This window comes from Syzygium oleosum, unplaced genomic scaffold (genome assembly GCF_021117445.2).
Source record: "Syzygium oleosum isolate NSW1041296 unplaced genomic scaffold, Sole_v2.1 Sole_v2.25, whole genome shotgun sequence".
NCBI lineage: Eukaryota > Viridiplantae > Streptophyta > Magnoliopsida > Myrtales > Myrtaceae > Syzygium > Syzygium oleosum.
This window is the reverse complement of record NW_026607509.1, coordinates 1085583-1106716: the sequence shown is the minus strand read 5'-3', so window position 1 is coordinate 1106716 and position 21134 is coordinate 1085583. Positions and strand designations below refer to the sequence as shown.

Here is a 21134-nt window from a genome sequence, read left to right as displayed (position 1 = left end):
CAAATCGTGCTATATACATTTAATAGATGCCGGTAGTAAACAGTACAACCGTTTTTGGGTTTTGTCGATTTGGAGTTATCTTGTCTAACGATTGTGTCGATATCTATTCAACGTGTGTGATTAGAGCAGACAAAACCATGCTAAGAAGAATATTTACACTTCAAATCCTCTTATTGTCCATACCCCAAGAAAATGCCTTATGAATTAGTTATGACGTTCGACTTGGCGTCGCGAGTTCATCAAAACTATGATATATACACCTTATCAATGTTGTGTCCATTTTGAATAATCCTGCCTTTGTGACAACGAGAAGTTATTACAAGGGGAAACTACAAAAATCATCTCCAACCTTACTTAGCATAGATAAAAGTGAATTCGAACCGTTAAATTTGATGAGATTTACGTGAAATTTATACGAATCTATCAAATTTGTCTAAATTTAAGTGATTCCGATGGAAGTCAATAATTAGCTAGTTACGGCTTCTTCGTATTCAAAATTAATTTTTATCATAAAAAAAATCTATGGGCATGATTCATATTAATAACTTTCTTCCTGATTGAATAACAAGAAAAACAAAAGTTTAGTCATGATCTTCTCCTTTTCTTTTCTTGTTTTCATCTCTTTTCAAATCTTCGTGGTTTTAGGGGCCTAATATCTTAAAAAACTCTCAACTTTAGCTCCAGTACCAATTTTACTATAAACTTTTTTTTCTCATAATAAATCCTCAACTTTTGATCATGTCCTAATTTTACTATAAACTTTTTTTTGTCTTGTAAAAAGTCACCAACTTTATGTTCGGTCCAAATTCTACCCTAAACTCTTTTTAGTTTCATAAAAAACCACCAACATTTGCTTGAGTCCTGTTTATGCCCCGTAAACAATTCATCCAAAATCCCACTTAATGATGTGGTCTTTCCATGCCATTTGTCAAGTTTTTCCTAAATTTCAGATCCAAGAAGACATCGTAGCAATTAGGGTGGGCCTTCTTCAATTGCTCTTATTTTTAAGAGAGTCTTTTTTCCATCTCGCTCGGTGATTTTCGAGTTTACACTCAGTAGGCAATCTCTCATACTCATGAGTCTTCCATCACTCATGGTCGGAGAACTCGCGCTCGGGGGTTTTTCAATTCTCGGTTGTCAAAAGAAATTTTGGACAGAGGATTAACGGGGGCAAAAAAAAAATTTAGGGTAAATTGGGATCAGACCTCATGTTAAGGTTTTTTTATGGGACAAAAGAAGTTTACAACATAATTGGGATTAAATCTAAAGTTGGAGGTTTTATTACGAGATAAAAAAAAATTTAGTATAGAATTGGAACTGGACTTAAAATATGAGGTTTTTGAGGATATCATGCATGATTTTAGGAAGGAAAAGTTTTGCTTTTGTTATTTTAGAGGGAAAAATAAGCTGTCCTCTGCCATTAGATGCAAGAAAGAATGAAATAATTTTATTTTGTTTGAACTAAAACGACTTAGAAAATCAGAAACCATCAAATCTTTCTGAAAAATGTGTTGTTAAATATCAATTTATGCTTAACAAAATTAAACTCAATAGGACCGGTTAACATAAATAGATGTATCTAAAGCCGCCCTTCCTCTTTTGACAAAAGTTAAAAAAAAAAAACACACCTTCCTTTCTTTGACCAACAAAAACAAAAAAAAAAAACACACACACACGCTCCTTCGTCTCCTCGTGCTTCCACGGGTGACACTATCACTGTCCAACTCCAAAGAATAAAAATCGCTTTTTTACTCTCTCTTTCTCTCTCTCTCTCTCAGTCGACGTTCCGAGTCTTCCGACCATGAACCTCTCTGCTCTCCGGCTCGACTCCAACCCCGCCTCCACACCTCTCCACGGCGCCTTCGCCCCCCTCAAGCCGCCCCCTCCTTCTCCCCTCCTCGCCCGCCGCCCCTGCCCCGCCGTCGTCTGCTCGGCGAGGCCGCCGCGGGCCGCCGCCGCCGCCTCCGTCAGCGCCGCCCCTGAGTCGCCGGCGAGCCGGATCGGGGGGCTGAGCCAGGTGTCCGGCGTGCTGGGTGTCCAGTGGGGCGACGAGGGCAAGGGCAAGCTCGTCGACATCTTGGCCCGCCATTTCGACATCGTCGCTCGTTGCCAGGTGAGTCTCGGCATCCGTTTATACTCTTTGAGTCGCACGAGTACGTGACGCTTGGCCTTTTTGTCTTTTGAGTGAAGTCACGGAGTCCATGCGCTTATACTTTCGAGAAGGAAACGTCAGTGTATACTTTTTTTTGTTTGAACTAGATAGTGATCAGGCCGTTGGATTTGACATGTTGAGCATGCAGTGTCTGAAATGACTTGAATGATTATAAGGAGCATGGGAACCTCTGAGAAATCAGCAACTGAATGCTTAAAGAATGTAATTCAAGAGTAAATTTCGTGATAGTCGGGGATGAACTTGGAAGGGAGTCGGATGGCATACATTAGATTTGTGGTGTAAGAACATCAGAGCATTTAGGTGTGTATTCATTGAGATGGAGGGAAAGGAGGCAACTTGAGGTCCAGATGACCTCGATCGTGGTCTACAGCTCTGTCTTGGGATTCGGAACGGAGAGTTGAAAATTCTTTTAATAAGCATCGTTGGGTTGGGACATTTGCTTGCATTGAAAAAAGTCGGATTTACGAAAATTATTTAAGATTTAACTTGAAAGAATCTCCAGTGTTGTGAGATTGGTAGCTTAGTCAATGTGGTGGCAGCTGCGATATGCAAGAAATTAGCTGTACAGTGAAACCAATTGGCTGGTTTCATTGGCAACATCATGTTGCTCCACTGATAAGGTTTCTGGAGATGCCTAGACGGTGCTGTTGTTTTGATTGGTTGTTGGCGTGGCAATGATGGAATGCTTGAGCCGGTTGGCATTAAGAGCCTAGGGAGTACATAATATCTACTGAATGCATTTGATTGGTCGATTGATTTGACTCAATCAGACCTTGGAAAGAGCACTGTTGTTGAGGAGTTAATGATACTAAGGTTGTATCTGAAGACTGATGCCAATGGCTTTCATGCCTTTTTATGCAACTTCAAGGGTTAATTTTTTTATTTGTACAGTGATGGTCTTTCTACTTTCTCCTAACCCCTGAATATGGATATTTTTACCCTTGACTTGTTTTAGGCAAGGTTGTCAATATCTTTACCTACAATGGATAACTGAAAGGTTTTCATGGTCCATTTTTTCTAGTGATGGTCTTCTTTCTCCTGACCCCCTGAATATGGATATCTTTTCCTTTTTTAGGGAAGTGCGTATGTATCTTTACATACAATAGATAACTGGAAGGTTGTCACGTTCCACATTCTGTTTTGGGATAATTAAGGTAGCTTATCTGTTTTTTAGCACTAGTGACCATCCATCTCGTCCAATCATAATATCTACCTTTTCTTATTGTGGATGTTATATTTCCATCTACCGAGAGGATGGTAATTTATTGAAATGAGGCCATACAGAGGATGCTGGTACACTATGCATTTGTTATCTCTAATGTTGCTTGCTTAGAATTTGAAGATTAGAATGTTGATGTGTTCATCTATTTCCCCTTCAATCAGTTAAAGAAGATGAGGAGCAACAACAGGTCTTCCATTTTCCATTTTATATTTTGTAGCAGTAAACAACAGAAGTATATGTTAACTAACAGATAATTACGTGTTAGATTAACTTATTCAGAACGGTGAGGTACTGCTACTAATTGATGTTGTCCAAAAGAAAAGGTCAGTTTGAACAGTAGGTCGAGCCTAAATGCTGTGCAGAACTTTATCAGGTGTCTTTGTAATAATGCATAATTGATGTAATGAGAAATATAGCTGATCATTGGATTCTAGAGGAATAAATTTACTTCTCTTCTGCATGTTGAGTTTCGATATCATCTATTTTGTAAAGAGCTATCTTATTCTTAAGTTGCTTGCTTTTCTTAAATTTGTTGAGTGTAAGTACCTTCTATTTTGAACCTTGAAGATATTTTGACACCAGGGTGGAGCTAATGCTGGGCATACAATTTATAATTCAGAGGGGAAGAAATTTGCTCTTCACCTTGTTCCATCAGGTATTCTTAATGATGACACTCTATGCGTCATTGGAAATGGAGTTGTAGTGCATCTGCCTGGATTATTTAAAGAAATTGATGGATTAGAGGCCAATGGAGTCTCCTGCAAGGGAAGGATTTTAGTGTCTGATCGTGCTCATCTGCTATTTGATTTCCATCAAGTAGTGGATGGTCTTAGAGAAGCAGAACTTGCTAAATCTTTTATTGGAACGACCAAAAGAGGAATTGGACCTTGTTACTCCAGCAAAATGATTCGAAATGGAATCAGAGTGAGCGATCTCAGGCACATGGATACTTTTCCTCAAAAGCTTGATCTTTTATTATCAGATGCAGCTGCAAGATTTCAAGGCTTTAATTATGGTCCTGACATGCTCCGGGAAGAGGTAGAAAGATACAAGAGATATGCAGAAAGGTTGGAGCCTTTCATAGCAGATACTGTGCATTTCATGAATGATTCCATATTACAAAAGAAAAAGATATTAGTTGAAGGTGGTCAAGCTACCATGTTAGATATTGACTTTGGAACGTATCCCTTTGTAACCTCCTCAAGCCCCTCAGCTGGTGGAATCTGTACCGGTCTTGGCATTGCACCCAAAGTCCTTGGTGATCTAATTGGAGTTGTGAGTATCTGTTAATGTTATTGAATATTTCTCTGCAAATTTGCTGCAATAGTGTTTTCCCTTCGTCCTGTTTCTTTAAATGCAAGTGGTGCTCAAGTCGGTAATTTGCAAGGGAAGTTTGATTTAGTCACTTCAAATTTTCTTTGCAGGTTAAAGCATACACATCAAGGGTTGGTTCCGGTCCTTTCCCAACAGAAATATTGGGTAAAGGGGGCGACCTGCTCAGATTTGCTGGGCAGGAGTTTGGCACCACTACTGGTCGTCCTCGTCGTTGCGGATGGCTTGACATTGTTGCACTGAAGTACTGCTGTCAGATTAATGGCTTTTCATCTCTAAATTTAACCAAACTGGATGTTCTATCCGATCTTCCTGAAATCCAGTTGGGGGTTGCTTATAAACAAATGGATGGCACACCAATTGAATCATTTCCTGCAGATCTGCGTCTCCTCGAGCAATTGAAGGCAAGCCTTCTCATCATCCACTTGACTTCTTGATGTGTCCTGTTTGTAGCCTATAAGTAAAGTAATTTAACTTTTACAGCACATATACAAGTCTGCGGAGTCAAGAGAATAATTCAAATGTCTGTTTGGTATGTTCCTTTCGTGTGTTCAGGTGGAGTATGAGGATTTACCTGGTTGGAAGTGTGACATTTCTTCTGTCAGAAGCTACCCTGACCTTCCAAAGGCTGCACGGCAGTACGTGGAAAGGATCGAAGAGCTCGTGGGTATACCGATCCATTACATCGGCGTTGGACCTGGACGGGACGCCCTTATTTACAAATGATGAAGAATCTGTTCCTCCCCATCACGCTGGATTCGTGTACCGTTGGAGACAGGAAAATGTATCTTCACTTGAATGGAAAATTTTGCGCTGTTCTCCCGTAATTTTCTTGGCTAAAAGATTATCTGTGTGGGTTCATGATGTGGGAATCATGTATACTCATATTGTTGCTGGTGGCTGCTTTCTCTTGGTTATGTCCAGCTTAGTTTCCGAAATCAGCTATTCCTTTTCGCACGGCAATGAGCAAAGGACATAGCCACAATAATTTGAGCTTTCCTACTCGCGTTCGAGAAGTGTGACTTCCCTCGATTTTCTGACTGAGAAGCGAACTCCAATTGTGAGATGCCACTTGCTCCAATAATTAGCCACTTCAATATAGCTCATTAGCCACTTAAGTGGCTAATTATTGGAGTAATAGGACAATGAGTAACCAACTTGATCAAACGTATCTTAGTGGTAGTACCACACCTGACGTAAATAATGCAACGTCAGATACCAACGGTAATATATCGCGACCATTGTGCGCAAAATGTGACAATGTAAATAATATATTAATTAGGGACAAAGTGCATTAAAAATTGGGTTAATATGACGAAAAATCCTTAAAGCTGGTAAACTTGTGACAAATTTACCCCAAACTATTTTTTGACCACAAAAAACCCCAAAGTGTACATCATCTGTGACAATTTTACCACTGAACTATTTTTTGACTACCAAAACCCCAAACCGTACACTCGCGACAATTTTACCCGACCTAATTTTTAATATTATTTTTATTTTTCGATTTTTTTATTTTCTTTTTCCTTTCCTTTTTTTTTCCTTCATCTTCTTTATCTTCAACCTATGGCCCGGTCGTGGGTCAACCAGCCGAGACGGCGGCGGTCGCCAGTCGGCCATTACTGGCGAGGCCGACCTTGCCTGGCCCAGCAAGGTTGGCCTTGCCCACCCTCACAAGGTTCGACCTCGCCAGTGATTCTTAGCGAGGGTTGTCTCGCCGTCGCTCGAAACCAAATCAATGGCTGCGCAATAGATCGAACGCCACAAAGGCGGAGATTCGGCGTATCGTCTTGGATCGGTAGGGCTTCCGCGGGCTGAGACGAGATTAAGGACGGCCTAAGTGGACTCGGAGAAGTTGGAGTGAGAGGTGAGCTCGGCGTGCCCTTGAGCTTCCTCCACGGACTTTAAGAGGGCGCCTGATCGCCGCACTTGAGAGAGATGCCGAGCCATGGCGCCCTAGGTCTTTCGATCGAGAGAAGGGAAAATCGAGAGAGAAACGCTTCGTGCTCGGAGCGACGCGGCTTCACGATCGCATTTGAGCGGAGGCGGTTGGGATTTCGCGTCGGCGTGCGAGCTCGGCCCCGCCGTATGGCAGCGGCGAGCCTCGCCCGGCGATGGCAAGGATGACCCCTCACGGCAACTAGCGAGGTCAAACCTCACCAGGGGTGGGCAAGGCCAACCTTGCCAATTCTGGCAAAGGTCGGCCTCGCCCGGCGATCAGGCGGGGCCGACCTCGCCGCCCGTCTCTCGCTCAGGTTGTCGGACCGGCGGCCACCATAGGTTGAAGATAAAGAAGATGAAAGAAAAAAAAAAAGGAAAGGAAAAAGAAAGAAAAGAAAAAAATAAAAAAAATAAAAAAATATTAAAAATTAGGTCGGGTAAAATTGTCGCGGTGTATGCAGGTTTGGGGTTTTGGTAGTCAAAAATAGTTCGAGGTAAATTGTCACGGTGCGGTTAAGTTTTTGTGGTCAAAAAAATAGTTTGGGGTAAATTTGTCACAAATGTACTAGTTTAGGGTTTTTCGTGGTATTAACCCTTAAAAATTTTAAAATTTACAAAAAGAGCAATTAAGCCTTAAAAATTATCGAATTATTGCAATTAAGTCCTTTCGTTAGTTCTGTCTAACTTATCTAACGAAGAAATTGCTAATATCAAGCGCTATGATTGACTAAATTTTTAAAAAAGATTCTTCTCATGTAAATGTTGGCATACATAATAAGATCTCTCGAGTATTGGTGCAATTTTTTCTCTTCTTTTTTATGGATCAATATGTAAGATTTCTTGAGTCACGAAAACCCACGCCGGCTCGTTCGGTACATTCATTCGGACCGGACTCTTGGAGGGGCTCATGCCTTATGTTTTTCGGAGAGGGTTTTCTTTCGTGCGCTTTTAGCGAGAAGAGAACCAGAAAGCGGCAGCGGCAGCGGCACAAGCAGTGAGTTTCGCTGCAACCGCAGGTGGTCGTGTTGTTGCAGAGAGAGATCGGGGAGAGAGAGATGGGGACGAGAGAGGTGTACGAGCAGAAGCTGAGGAACGGGGACCTGTACCACGACCCCACCATCAATCCCGGCCTCGGATCCCCTCGCTGCCCTCGCTGCCTCTCCCTCTTGAACCCCCAAGCTGTAACCATGACATTGCATCCTCTGTTTCTGTTGTGTTCCTGTGTTTGTGCGTGTGTGTTTGTGTTGTCCGTGTACTGAATCGCGCGTTTCGCTTGTGTTCTTTTTCAGGGGAATGGCGAGTGGACCATCACTCCTGTCCTGCACGACACCACCGCCGTGGTCAGTTCTCTCTTCTTTTCTTCTTCGATTGTACTCCGTCAATTTGGTGCTGTTTGTGCGTGCCAGTTTCCGATTCCTGGTGGGAAATCCCTAGCGTCTTTTGAAAAATCGGAAGAGACTTTAGTCCTGCTCGATGTTGGCATGGAGTAGTTTCGAATTCCTCTGTCTGTTTGCAAAAACGCTACCGTCCTGTGTTGTGATTCTTTTGGGGGAATGTGGGGGGGCCTCTGTTTTCCGCTGGTTGTATTCGGTTGTTCCGGGCCGTTTGGAGTTGGCGGGGTGGTTTCCGCCCGATTAATAGTGGAAGTCCGCAAATAAAGCTTTGAGTTTTGGAAAGTATTATCAGATTTGGTGAATTTTTGGATCCCCTGTTTGAACGTTCCTTGATCTGTAAAGCCAAGCGCGATGATGCTTTTACTCCGTTTGCTTGGAAGGCCAAATTAAGATGTTGACTATGGACCGTGTGGCTGTTTAAGCTAAGTAAAGTAGGCCTCGTTCCTCAATAATTAGTCAAAATAGGCTTTTACTGTTACGTTTCTCAATGTTTTCATCACAAAGTTCTTACTTGGGCGCTTCTTTGTAATTAAAGAACTATGCGCTCAAGTGGCTCGGCACACTTGAGCAGTATCATGCTGTCTTTTAAGGAGACTGGTGCTTTAGATGGTCGTCTCTAGCTACTTCTGGTTCTCACTAATCTCTTCTGTTTCGACAGGCTGGTTCTGGTCTAGGTGCACTGCTTAGTGCTGTTCATAGTTTTAATACAGGTAATGTGAGATTCTCTACCTCTCTTCTTACATCTCAGCTCTGAATTTTATCCTCCATTTAATGTCCTTCTGAAACAGGAATCCCGTTCATACAGAATCGTGTTAGAGGACCCAAATGGCTTCCTTTTGTTGTCGGGGTACTTCCTAGACTTCGATGTCTACTTTTGTACTTTCTAAATTCGAATTGTTCAGGCTCCCTTGCCATTGCTGCATAAGTGTTTGTAAATAACGAGTGCATTGCCTTCTTTGATCGCAGCTTCCCCCGCTGTTGCTCTATTCTGGGGCCAGTGCTGCATTTGGAGGTATGAACAGATTCTTCCGGGTTTTCTCTAATGGGCTGGTATTGGTTTGTATTGATTTTGCTGACCCACTCTTGTTTTCCACCATATAGCAATTAGGAAGGTTCCTTTACTCAATACATACATATTGAAAACACTGGCATTACCCGGATGATGCTATTGCCGATAAATTCATATCACCATAAGGAAATGCATACACAGATCATTCTTCCTTGTTAGCATTTTTCAGGTGTAGAAGTTACTTAATGCATACATATTAAAGACACTGGCATTACCCAGAATATTGCCAATAAAATGCATGCACAGATTATTCTTCCTTGTTAGCAATTTTTGTGTCAGAGAAATTTGGTCTTTAGAACACTGTTCATGGTAACTGATATAGTGACCCAGATTTGCAAATGTTTGGTTTCTTTCATTTTAAACAGCTTACTTTTCTTGTAGAGTAGTAGGAGCCCAGATTTATATCCCCTGATATAAGTTAACAACGTCCATGATGTCCTGTTGATCTGATTCTCTTGGTCTGTCAGAAAAATATCGTCTTCAGTGTTTTGAAGGCGTCTTTGAAGAGTCTTACTTATTAGGGGCACCCCCACAAAGACCACTCGCACACTCGTTATTGCATATTTGTCTGAGTCCTCATGGCAAAGTGATTCCGTACATTTTTTAATGAAATGTTGTTGAAAGGGTTGATCAGAAAAGGTTTTGGCTTTCGAGATAAGTATTTTCATCCGGCAGCTATTCTTGCATCTCTTCTGTCAGAAAGACTACAGAATGTTTAAAATCGTTGGCATTCTTCTAGCTGTTGATTCTCCTTATTACACCCTGTGATTTGGTTGCCACATATGGAGCTGAAGTTAATAGATTGACATGTACCACATATGCCTTTCTCTGCAGGTTGTGTGGGCAGCATTATCATTTATTTATTTACTTTTGGATATAGTTAGTGCTGCTAATTAGCATCTGAGGGATTGCTATGCATGGGGATGTTCTGGAGTTTGAAATAAAAAATTTGAGCTTACCTTGTAATCAACAGAAAAAAGCCCTTTCACCTTTTAATACTGATATTATAAGCAGCAAAGTTCACCGGCCTTAGTTTGGTCCAGACTGTCCTTTCGAGGCTATTGACAATGGTTACTGATTAGGTCTGATGGAGTCCCAGAGCTATCTGCGCTCTTAGTTTGGTTTTGTAATGCAGAGTTTTATTGGTATTTAACTCTTGCTTTTGAGGTGAGAGGGATGTAGATCTTCTGTTGTGAAAAGCATAGAATAATCTAGGAAGATCCTGGCTTTTATTTATTTTTTCTGAGGGAATTTGTGCTGTTATAAGTAAGGAATAAAAGCAGCAAATTACACAACCACTTTCTATCGAGAGTGTAAGAGGGTTATGATTATAGATGGAGCAAGTGGCTGATTACTTCGTGGCATTGCAATTATACCCAATAACTGCATTGAACTGTCCTTTCAGAATTGTACTTTTCATGCTTATTAGACATGTAAATAATGTTGCTCTTTCGATCTTGTAGCTTACGCCCTCCCAAAGTTTGCTCAACTCACTGTGACCTCGTACTACGCTGCCTCAAGTGCATCTCACTATTGGATTTCACTTCTCACTCGGAAAATTGAGGAAGGTCACATTTCTCAAACTCAGAAAGGAAAGGTCAAATGATTTTGTGCAGGTGCATACATATAAATTTTTTGTTTTATCGTTCTCCAATATTGTAATTATGGAGTTTTAATTCTATAGATGTGTAGAGTTGCTTCATCTCTTTGTTATTTATTTGAATAGAAAGGGTTGTGTTTGACAGCAACCCGTGTTATATATGGAATAGCTCAAAGCTGATGATTCTACGCAAGGTTTTTTTACATTTTGATGTCCTAGTGTTGCTCATTGCATGTACTGCTGATTGTGGTTTGCCTTAGAATTTTGTTTGATCACACGGTGTTTTGTGTACTCATTTTATCCATCTATCATCCAATCATGCAATCTTCCTGTGAGATCCAAAAGTGTGTTGGGATGTAGTTTGCACAGAACGGTGTAACTAGCACATAATTTGCTTTGTTGTTAGTGAGAGAGAAGAAATTGTGTAGACAATATCTATAGTCGGAGCATGTGACCTTGACTTGCAAAGTTTCTTCCAGACAATTGCAAAAACAACATTTGTGATAACTTATTTAAAAAAAATGATGTTTTTGCTTTTGGGATGTTTGTGAATGCTTTCACCGAGATTTCAGACAAGAACTTGGTTTGAACAAACTGCCTATGTGAGTCATTTTGGGAAAAGTTATTGGTTCGACTTATTCAAAGAATGACGACGTGGTGTTTAGAGGTGATGATAGTGCTATAACTATTCAGGACTGTTCTTTTGGTGGGAAGGGCGAAGCTAACTAATTCTTGACATGTGATCGGTGTGGCCTTGCCTATAATTATCTATTTGAAGTCTATCGGAGGCCACTTTGTAGAATTCTTTTGTACACTTCTCTTTTTTTTCCAATTTTCCTTCTTGAAATTCCCATTGTCTGCTTCCCTGGCTAGTTTACATACTTATCGAACCAAATCGCATGGCTTGGTCTAGAGATTATATCAAGGCACGACCAAATGCAATGTCTCAAGCTCAGGTGAACTTCGAACTTGAGATATCCTGGCCAAAATGGGTGGACTATATGTAAAATAGAAAGGAAGAACAGAAAATGGAATTACGAAACGGCTTTCTATGACTGGGAGGCCAAGATTAGGTTCTGTTAATTCTTATTTAATCAGTGGTAATGAATTTGCCTCTACTTACTTCGACATAAACACGAAAGCTTAACCGTGAAATGCTCACAGGAAATGAAGAGGGGCGTAATACCAATCCTCTGATGGTATTGTCATCTTAGCGTTCACGTGATCTGCAGTTTGAATATTTCCCTTTGAATTGTTTTCAGTAAGTAGGACGACCGACCCCGTTAATGTTCCAGTCCCAGAAGACAAAATTGTCAGAGAGGAAAAAGGACATACGAATCTGACTCTGTTTGTTAATTACGGCGCTGAATAAGGCAGGAAAACTAATGTTTGCGTTTGGCAATTCAGCAAAATTCTGCGTCCCAACAACTCCTCAATTACCTAGAAAGATGCTGAATGATGACAAATAAGCTTCTCTCCTCATGGTTGATGCACCTTTTTAATGTTTTGTGATTGGGTGGAAGGAAAGAGGCACAAGGAACCTCATAAACATTCTTACCCCGCTGGCGAGGCTGCCGGCGCGACCTCTACCGGCTGGCGACTAGCGGAGTGTAATAAGGAAAAAAGAAAAAAGACTAAGGAAAGAAAAAAAAAATAGAAGGAAAAGAAAAGAAAAAAATAATAAAAAATTTATCAAGTTAGCGTCGGCCGTGTCACGTAAGACGGCGGGCGTTCATATCAGCGATTTCTGCTCTAAATTGGCCGGATTGACTGAATTGGTACCAATGTAAAAAGATTTGGGACTAAATTAGTTCGATTGAAAGGATTATGATTGAATTGATATTAATGTAATAGATTTAAAACTTTTTTGGTATTTTCCCTTCGAAATTCTATTGTAAAGTGTTACACTCATTTTGCATCACTCTAAATAAGTTGGTCGCTAATCCTATCATATCTTTTTTCACTCTCATTACCCATTTGATTCTTTAGTAAAAGAATAAAGGAAAAAAGAAAGCTTCTCGACTATGTCATGAGCTCAAGATGCATTCATGAAGTTTCATTTTGCTTCTCGTGTCAGGACGGAGGTATGCGAGCTGTCTTGATGGTAATGTCGCAGAAAATTGGCCGCTCATTTATCATGTGGGCATTTTAGTGTGAAATTGACTGAATTTTGGCTAGAATTTTTGTAGCGCATTGAACATTGAAATCAAAGCATGAAACAACAGCAAAGTGACAATCAATAATAACCAAAATGCAAACTACCTTTTTCTAATTATAAGAAATGATGAAAGGAAAAGGGAAAGAAATAAAAAGAAAGAGACAAAATCGACAAATTAGGAAAAACAAAGGCTTTATCATGGAACATTATTACACATAACACGAGAAAAATAATGCACTTAATTTCTGTTTGGCTACAAAGCACGAACGTTGCACTCGAGTTTTCACGTCAAATAGGTTTCAAGGAAATTCAGCCTCGACAAATCAAATTAGGACAAGAGGGACTTGATTAGAAAAGTTGGATAAGTTGAAGAATTTAGACAGATAAATTAGGGATAAGTGTAATGGAAGTCCTAAAATTTATCACGAAAATTTAATTAAGTCCTAAAATTTTCAAAAAGTGCAATCAACAAAAGGATTAAATTGGATCAATTTGACGATCAATTTGATAAGTTTTAGGGCTCGATTGCATTTTTTGGAAAGTTTTAGAATTCAATTGTACTTTCATAATAAGTTTTAAGACTTCTAATGCACTTATCCCGATAAACAAAAAGTCTAAGGACTTAAGTGGAAAAAAGCGTTAGTTTGGGGTACTAGAAGTGAGATTTTACAAAGCGATAATGACAAAACAGTCTCGAACTTTGACTCAATGCGATTTAGTCTCGAACTTTTAATTTGTTCAATGTAGTCCCTAAACTTTAGCCTAATATTCAATGTGATCCATGAACTTTTGGTACATGTTCAATTTAGTTCTTGAACTTTATAAAAATGTTCAATATAGTCATTCCATCAATTCAAGTTCATGGATTATATTGTATATTTTCATATAATTTAGAGACTATATAAAACATGTACCAAAAGTTCAGGGACCACATTGAACAAATTGAAAGTTCAGGGAACATATTAAATATTAGGTTAAAGTTTAGGAATTATATTGAACAAATTAAAAATTCATGGATCAAATTATACGTTAAGTCAAAGTTCAGGTATTGTTTGTGTCACTTTGACTCAATATGCAATTTAGTATCTGAACTTTTAATTTGTTCAATGTAGTCCCTAAACTTTAGCCTAATATTCAATGTGATCCATGAACTTTTGGTACATGTTCAATTTAGTTCTTGAACTTTATAAAAATGTTCAATATAGTCATTCCATCAATTCAAGTTCATGGATTATATTGTATATTTTCATATAATTTAGAGACTATATTAAACATGTACCAAAAGTTCAGGGACCACATTGAACAAATTGAAAGTTCAGGGAACATATTAAATATTAAGTTAAAGTTTAGGAATTATATTAAATAAATTAAAAATTCAGGAATCAAATTATACGTTAAGTCAAAGTTCGGGTATTGTTTGTGTCATTTTCCCTTTTACAAAACATAAAAAGAGACACGGTCATCGGACGGGCGGTCGAGCACAAGACGAAGAACAACCCTGCAAAAACCGAACACGGAACGAGGAAGTTCTCCCGCTCCAAGCGGCGGCCAGAGCAAAGAGGAAGAAGCAAATGGAGGGAGGGAAGACGAGGACGAAAGCAGCAGCTTCTGCTTCGGTTTCTCTCGAGCAGTTCGTCTCCACCATGTCCCCTTTGATCGATTTGGAGAAGGTCCTTCCCGCTTTCTCGCTACACCCAGTTCGTCGTTTTTCTAAAAATGAAATCTTTACTCGCTCGCGTTCGTTCCGAGCTCGATGTGACATCGCTCGGGCTCACGGTTGTTGTGAACCCAATTGCAGGAAGCTGAGATATCGGCCTCCATTAGCTCAGGAGCTGCCAGAAGCTTGGACGCTGCTCAAAGGAAGGGGTCCGTGATGCTCAACTTGAAATGCGTCGATGCCCAGGTCCTTTTGCTTCTTTTCTTTCTGTTAATTGTTTGATTTAATCGGAATTGATGGAAATTATCCGCATTGAATTTGCCTTTAGTATCTTAGAGTCTGTTCGGTATGGCTGTCGCTATTGCCAGTAACTGAGCTGTAGCTGCATTGTCGTGTGTTGCTTGTGGCAATATGTGTTTGAAAGCTGCAGTGAGGTGTGGGCGTGGTGAAGTGTTTAGCCGAGCGCCTCATTGGTAGTTTTCTATAGTTTCGGGAACTTTTCTAGTATGGTGCATCCTCAGCATAGAGTGTGGCAATTGCAATTTTTCTGGATTGAGGGCGCTGTGTGATTCGATTCATTTCTTCAATAGACAGGTTTAATGGGGAAAACGCTCCTTGAATTCCAATCCACGAAAGGGGATGTCCTTCCTGCCCACAAGGTGAGCCTTCCATAGATGGAAGTGATTTTTTTGTTTATCTTCATCTACTGGTGTATTCATATGCATTTTTTTTGGGTATTCCATATTGAAGAGCATGATCCTCTCCGATCTGAGCTAATTCTATTTGAATAGTCGATGTTCGTGCAGAACAACATTACCCGTATTGGGTTTCTTTTCATCTTTGTGGATAAGAGATTCCTTTTCATTGTACTTTCCATTTTCTAGATTACTCCATGAACTCATCATTGACAGCAATACAGATGCTTTTGGATGGAAATTTCGGATGTTGGGACAATTTTTATTTATGCACAGATAAATTTCTGTTGGACATGAATCCACAGTACGGGAAAATTTGTACTGGTTACATTAGAAAGGAACCTAAAAGATGTATCTTGTGTATCTGTATTAGTATTTAATTAGCTTTCCATGCATAATTTATATCTTAAAAAATATGCTCCCCCCCTCATCCAAACCACAGGGTACTGATGCATACCCATGCCAAGCTTCCCTTGTATCAGCTTGTCTTCAATGGCCTAGTTTTCAAATTTTTTTTCTTTAAACTTTTCACTGGTTGCAGTTTGGCACTCATGATGTGGTCATTCTAAAACCTAACAAGGCTGATTTAGGATCTCCTTCTCTTGGGCAAGGTGTAGTTTACCGCCTGAAGGTAATTTTAGCCTGAAACAGATTGCTGTGTTGATAAATGCTTAAGTCTTAGAAGGTCCACTCAAATCTGACCTTTTTTTAGTTCTGTGTTCTGCCGGGAATATATTTCAGGATTCATCTATTACTGTGGCCTTTGATGATATACCTGAAGAGGGTTTGAATAGCCCCCTGCGACTGGAGAAGGTTGCAAATGAGGTAAGGTGAAAGTGCTGAATTTTAGATTAGAGATCATTTCTAGTAGTCTTTCTTTTAATTGTTGCATTCCAGATTTTCTGTACTAACTTATTTATCTCCCATATGTATAAATTCCCTTAGGATGATTGGTTCCTTAACTTGTAGTCTTCAAGGACAATTCATGATTGATTTGCTGCTAAGTTAATCTGTAGGAGAGAAAACACAGGAGACTGGGAAGTTGATCCTGTCATTAGCATTCTCATTCAACAGATCCTTTCTCTAGTATCAGATGAATATCCACTATCAACTGATGCTATTTACGACTTCCACACAGGTGACATACCGAAGGTTGAAGGATGCTCTAATACAATTAAGTAAAGGTGTACATAAGGGGCCAGCTGCCGATTTAGTTCCTGTTCTCTTTGGAGAAAGACCCCCTGCATTCTCAAAGAAAGATACTGCAGTCCGCCCCTTTAACACCAACCTCGATCATTCTCAGGTATGTTCCATTAGCACCTGAGAAATATTTAATTTTATTTGTTTCAGCATCAATTTTCGTTGGATTGGTTGATTAGCTGTATATAAAGTCATATGTATTTGACTTATTGCCAGGAAGACACTTAAAGATAAAGTCGTGTCCACTTTTGAGCTTCATCCATTGAGGTTGTTGTAGTTTGGTGCATGAGAGATTGCGTTTTCTAAAGAGCTATAATTTACTTCTGAAAAGGAACAACATATGAGAGCTGATATAAATCTCTCATCGCATAATTTTAACTTGAAATTATCTTAGATTTCACTTGTCTGATCTGACTAAAGAAGTTCCAATGGGTACGTAAATTCTTTTCAGGCATTTTTCTTTTGTGTGGGAAGATATTTTATTGATGTTATGCATTCATTGTTGATCTTCATTATGCTTCATGTTTCTAGACTAAAAATTGTCACCATTTTTTCTCCCAAGAAAGATGCCGTATCCAAGGCTTTGTCGTCGAAGAATGTATTCTTGCTGCATGGTCCTCCTGGAACCGGGAAAACCACAACAGTGGTAGAAATTATCTTACAGGAAGTAAAGCGTGGATCAAAAATCCTTGCATGTGCGGCTTCAAATATTGCTGTTGATAACATCGTTGAGCGACTTGCTTCTCACAGGTATTCAAATTCTTGATCTTAAGTTTCTTAACTAGCTCTCTCTCTCTCTCTCTCTCTCTCTCTCTCTCTCTCTCTCTCTCTCTCTACATGTAAAGTCTGAGATATGGTTTTAAACATTCATTAAGCAAGCATTTTCTGTTTTATCTAGATGTTCGATTTTATTCTTTGGCTTCTCTTAATTTTGGGCATCTCAAAGGAATTCTAGCCATCATAGATCAGCCCTGATGGCTACTGTTTGTGATAAGTGTTGATGCTTTCTGTATGTTCTAGAAGTGAGAAAATTTTCGGTCGATTGATGGAAAATCATCTAGTGTGGTTGTCTTAACTTTTCATAATTTAGATCCTATGAGTGACATGAATTTGAGTTCTTCACTTTTGAGACCTCTATTACCTAGCTAAAGCTCTTCATTCCATTTCTTTCTGAAACTTTTCCTTTTGTAATACCAGAGTGAAGCTGGTGAGGTTGGGACATCCTGCACGGTTGCTGCCTCAAGTATTGGATAGTGCACTTGATGCACAGGTGTGTAAGTTGTTTTCAAGTACTGCCTTAACTGGACATGACAGGGAGTTTGTTTGTATGCCAATAGAGAAGCTTAGATAATTTGGAGCTTCAACTACTGTCTTAATTTTACTTTATTCATACTTCTGTCCCTGGTTGTAGATCCTTTATCCTTCATTTGCCTCCATTTAGTTTGTCTTTAGTGGCCTACAGCTGGTGCAGCGGAATATAGACATTACACCAGCTCAGTCTCATTTTGTTATGGCTACTTGCTTGCTAATAGGTCCTCCGAGCAGATAATAGCTCGCTTGCAAACGACATCCGGAAGGAAATGAAGGTATGAACAAATTCAGATGGAAGTTTTATGTGTGATGGTGCTTGAAGATTATATACTTACTATTAGCTTCATGTAAATGGTGTTACGAGAGACATTGAGCATTTGGGAATCTGAAATACTAATGGGCCATTGGAGGGTTAGCGGGAGGAAAATATTTTACAATTCATTTTAGCTTTTGAGTTTTTTAAGGTTTGAGGGCTCAATCACTTGAAAATTGGACCGGACTGAATTGATGCTAAAATTTTTTTGTCCCGGTTCAGTTTGGATTTCTTGTTCTTCTTACTTTCCTACCTTCCAGTCAAACTCTTGTATTTATGTACTTTTTTGGGGGCTTCATTTAGGCATTGAATGGGAAGCTGCTGAAAACCAAAGAAAAACACACCAGGAGGGACATTCAGAGGGAGCTTAGGGCTCTTTCAAAAGAAGAGCGCAAGAGGCAGCAGCTTGCTGTGACAGACGTTATTAAGAACGCAGATGTGGTATTGTCGACATTGACTGGTGCATTTTCTCGAAAGTTGGAAAAAACATCATTTGATTTAGTCATAATTGATGAAGCAGCTCAGGCGCTTGAGATAGCATGCTGGTTAGCTATACTGAAGGTAAGTGATTGAAGTGACGCATATTAATATTAACTTGAGTAGAAATACCTGTGTTGTTATTGGACAGAGCACATTTTTTTTCTTTTCTTTTTGCAGTCAAACACTATGTTCTTGCCCTTGTCCTGAGGGAGAAATAACAGCCATCTTTTTGCTTAATTGTTTGGTAGCTTGTGTGCATATCAATAGAAAAATCATATTTTGAACACTGGTTCATGAAAGAAATTTTCAACAAGAATGCAAATTATGAAACGTGTTCGGTTGTGTTATTTATTTTCTGCTGAAAGAGTGAATAAAAAAATCTGTTTTCACTTGGTGAGCCAAAAATTCAGAAACACTTCTCTGTATTTTCAAGTGAAAGCAATTTCTCAAATGTCACCTAGAGCAGTTTCACCACTATTTTTCATTTTCAAGTGGAAATAGAAGCGAAAATCATGACCATGCTCTCAAACTAGGATCTTATAGTCTCATGTGAGCGGAAGGTTTCCCTTTCCAAATTAACAGCAATCTCAGGCAGCAAGGATGGGAGACAATGTTAAAATAGGACAGCTGAATCTGAAGAGCTAGTGATGCCGGCACTCAAGCACCATTATAAGATCTATGTTGTTGTCTCAGGGTGCTAGATGTATACTTGTTGGAGACCATCTTCAGCTTCCACCGACCATCCAAAGTGTTGAGGCTGAGAAGAAAGGTTTAGGAAGAACACTCTTTGAACGCCTGGCAACTTTATATGGAGATGAAGTCACATCCATGCTTACTGTTCAGTACCGCATGCATGAGCTCATCATGAATTGGTCTTCGAAGGAGCTCTACGACAGTAAGGTGCTTATTCGATTAATGATAAGAATAGATTTCTGAAAGAGAACTTCATTTTATTGAATGAACAATATTGTTTATGTTGCTGATTTTGATTAGTTGAATATCTGTGACAGATTGAAGCTCATTCTAGCGTTGCTGCCCATAGGCTTTTTGATCTTGAGGATGTGAAGTCATCAAGTTCAACTGAACCGACCCTTCTTCTCATTGACATAGCTGGGTATGTGGGTCGTTATATGCTTGCCTATGTGTTTTTCTCCAGAGGTCAAACCATGTTTGGCATTTCCCTACTGCAAATTGAAATCACAATATCGAATATACTGTCTGTGGTATCAGGCAAACTTGTTATGTACGATCTCACCATTCGTAGATTAACAGAGATATATAAAAAGAAATATTGCAAATGACAGCTAGTCAAGTATCATGGTATCATCAAAATGTGAACAAGTAATTGCGACGATACAAACCTTACCACAACTGAAGCTGTTTCAGTATAATAACAAATTATTCATTTCATTGCGTCACTTATACAGAGTAAGATTGTTCATTCTGAAAACTTCAGTCTGCTTTTGTGGATTTCTAGGTGTGACATGGAAGAAAAGAAAGATGAGGAGGAAAGCACATTGAACGAGGGCGAAGCTGAGGTTGCGATTGCTCATGCAAAAAGACTTGTTTCCTCTGGAGTCCATGCTTCTGATATTGGAGTCATAACACCTTATGCTGCACAGGTACCTGATCTTTGCCAAAGATACCTTTACGTTTGATGTGGATTGAAGTTGAAAATTGCAAACTATTTAGGATGTTTCTTCTTTCCAAACCAGAACTACTGAATAATGTGATTGCATGCAAGTCATGTTTGATTAATACATAGTAGTCTCACTATGCCTCTCATTGGTCCTGAAGGTGGTTTTATTGAAGATGCTGAAAGGCAATCAAAATAAACTTAAGGATATGGAAATCTCCACAGTGGATGGTTTTCAAGGTCGGGAAAAGGAAGCAATCATTATTTCAATGGTTCGCTCAAATTCAAAGAAAGAGGTAGTTCTTGTTTATAATCCATTAGTCTGTTTCTCTGTTCCCGAGTCATTTTACTTCAGCATAGGACCGATATGGAGAAATATTTTTTGCATCTCCATTTCTGTTTTCATTGCAGGTGGGTTTCCTGAGTGACCGCAGGCGAATGAATGTGGCTGTCACACGGGCAAGAAGACAGTGTTGTCTCATCTGTGATACCGAAACAGTGAGTAGTGATGGATTCTTGAAGCGACTAATTGAGTACTTTGAGGAGCATGGCGAGTATCAAAGTGCCTCAGAGTATTGCAACGAATAAGCAAACTGTCTGGTTAGGTGTAGCCTTTGTCATTGCTGTCCTTTGGGGTACTTATTTTTTTGGTCGGAGTCCTTTGGGGTACTTGTCATTCAGGTTTTGGACTAATTTTTAGGGCCTTGAATCTCGGCACCTGAAAAAAGAATGTTATTGTGAATTGAGTCTACGGAGTAATCTGAAGGTCGCCAAGCCTGAGTAGTCTATCTTGATTTAATGATGCTTATGTCTAACGCTGCATATTGAGATATTGATGGCAATTGTTTTCAAATATAATTAAATTATGATGGTTACTGAGCTCTCTTTTGGCAGTCTTAGCATTTTGATTCTTTTAGGCTCTGGACTACCAAACGCAGCTAGTATTTCTCACC

General features: G+C 39.6%; 3 protein-coding genes across 4 annotated transcripts; all 3 read left to right on the top strand.

Annotated features, from left to right (window-relative positions):
- The first annotated feature begins 1719 nt into the window (after positions 1-1719).
- Positions 1720-5665, top strand: LOC115674827 (adenylosuccinate synthetase 2, chloroplastic). The gene is made up of 4 exons (XM_056302932.1): positions 1720-2113; positions 3978-4670; positions 4820-5131; positions 5283-5665. The coding sequence occupies exons 1-4, from the start codon at positions 1802-1804 to the stop codon at positions 5451-5453; spliced, it is 1488 nt and encodes a 495-aa protein (XP_056158907.1). The 5' UTR covers positions 1720-1801; the 3' UTR covers positions 5454-5665.
- A 1861-nt stretch (positions 5666-7526) lies between these two features.
- Positions 7527-10936, top strand: LOC115674700 (uncharacterized). Its single transcript, XM_030597181.2, has 6 exons — positions 7527-7849; positions 7958-8008; positions 8721-8772; positions 8851-8909; positions 9029-9074; positions 10595-10936. Exons 1-6 carry the CDS (start codon positions 7724-7726, stop codon positions 10735-10737), a joined length of 477 nt encoding a protein of 158 aa, XP_030453041.1. The 5' UTR covers positions 7527-7723; the 3' UTR covers positions 10738-10936.
- Positions 10937-14351: 3415 nt separating this feature from the next.
- Positions 14352-21056, top strand: LOC115674698 (uncharacterized). 2 transcript variants are annotated; one of them, XM_056302930.1, is made up of 15 exons: positions 14352-14559; positions 14688-14792; positions 15137-15205; positions 15783-15872; positions 15983-16066; positions 16380-16544; positions 17004-17191; positions 17639-17711; positions 17974-18027; positions 18369-18626; positions 19239-19445; positions 19556-19659; positions 20023-20167; positions 20343-20477; positions 20593-21056. In XM_056302930.1, exons 1-15 carry the CDS (start codon positions 14461-14463, stop codon positions 20767-20769), a joined length of 1953 nt encoding a protein of 650 aa, XP_056158905.1. In that variant the 5' UTR covers positions 14352-14460; the 3' UTR covers positions 20770-21056. The 2 variants fall into 2 exon arrangements, with proteins under 2 accessions (XP_056158905.1, XP_056158906.1); XM_056302931.1 differs by having other exon boundaries at positions 14419-14559; positions 15141-15205.
- The last annotated feature ends 78 nt before the right edge of the window (positions 21057-21134 follow it).

Bases quoted from the DNA above. Each gene is read 5' to 3' on its own strand.
- LOC115674827 (XM_056302932.1), top strand. From the start codon at position 1,802: ATGAACCTCTCTGCTCTCCGGCTCGACTCCAACCCCGCCTCCACACCT. The intron at 4,671-4,819 runs GTGAGTATCTGT...TTTTCTTTGCAG, and splicing joins TTGGTGATCTAATTGGAGTT to GTTAAAGCATACACATCAAG. The intron at 5,132-5,282 runs GCAAGCCTTCTC...TCGTGTGTTCAG, and splicing joins GTCTCCTCGAGCAATTGAAG to GTGGAGTATGAGGATTTACC.
- LOC115674700 (XM_030597181.2), top strand. From the start codon at position 7,724: ATGGGGACGAGAGAGGTGTACGAGCAGAAGCTGAGGAACGGGGACCTG. The intron at 8,773-8,850 runs GTAATGTGAGAT...CTTCTGAAACAG, and splicing joins TGTTCATAGTTTTAATACAG to GAATCCCGTTCATACAGAAT. The intron at 9,075-10,594 runs GTATGAACAGAT...TCGATCTTGTAG, and splicing joins GGCCAGTGCTGCATTTGGAG to CTTACGCCCTCCCAAAGTTT.
- LOC115674698 (XM_056302930.1), top strand. From the start codon at position 14,461: ATGGAGGGAGGGAAGACGAGGACGAAAGCAGCAGCTTCTGCTTCGGTT. The intron at 19,446-19,555 runs GTGCTTATTCGA...TATCTGTGACAG, and splicing joins AGGAGCTCTACGACAGTAAG to ATTGAAGCTCATTCTAGCGT. The intron at 19,660-20,022 runs GTATGTGGGTCG...GTGGATTTCTAG, and splicing joins CTTCTCATTGACATAGCTGG to GTGTGACATGGAAGAAAAGA.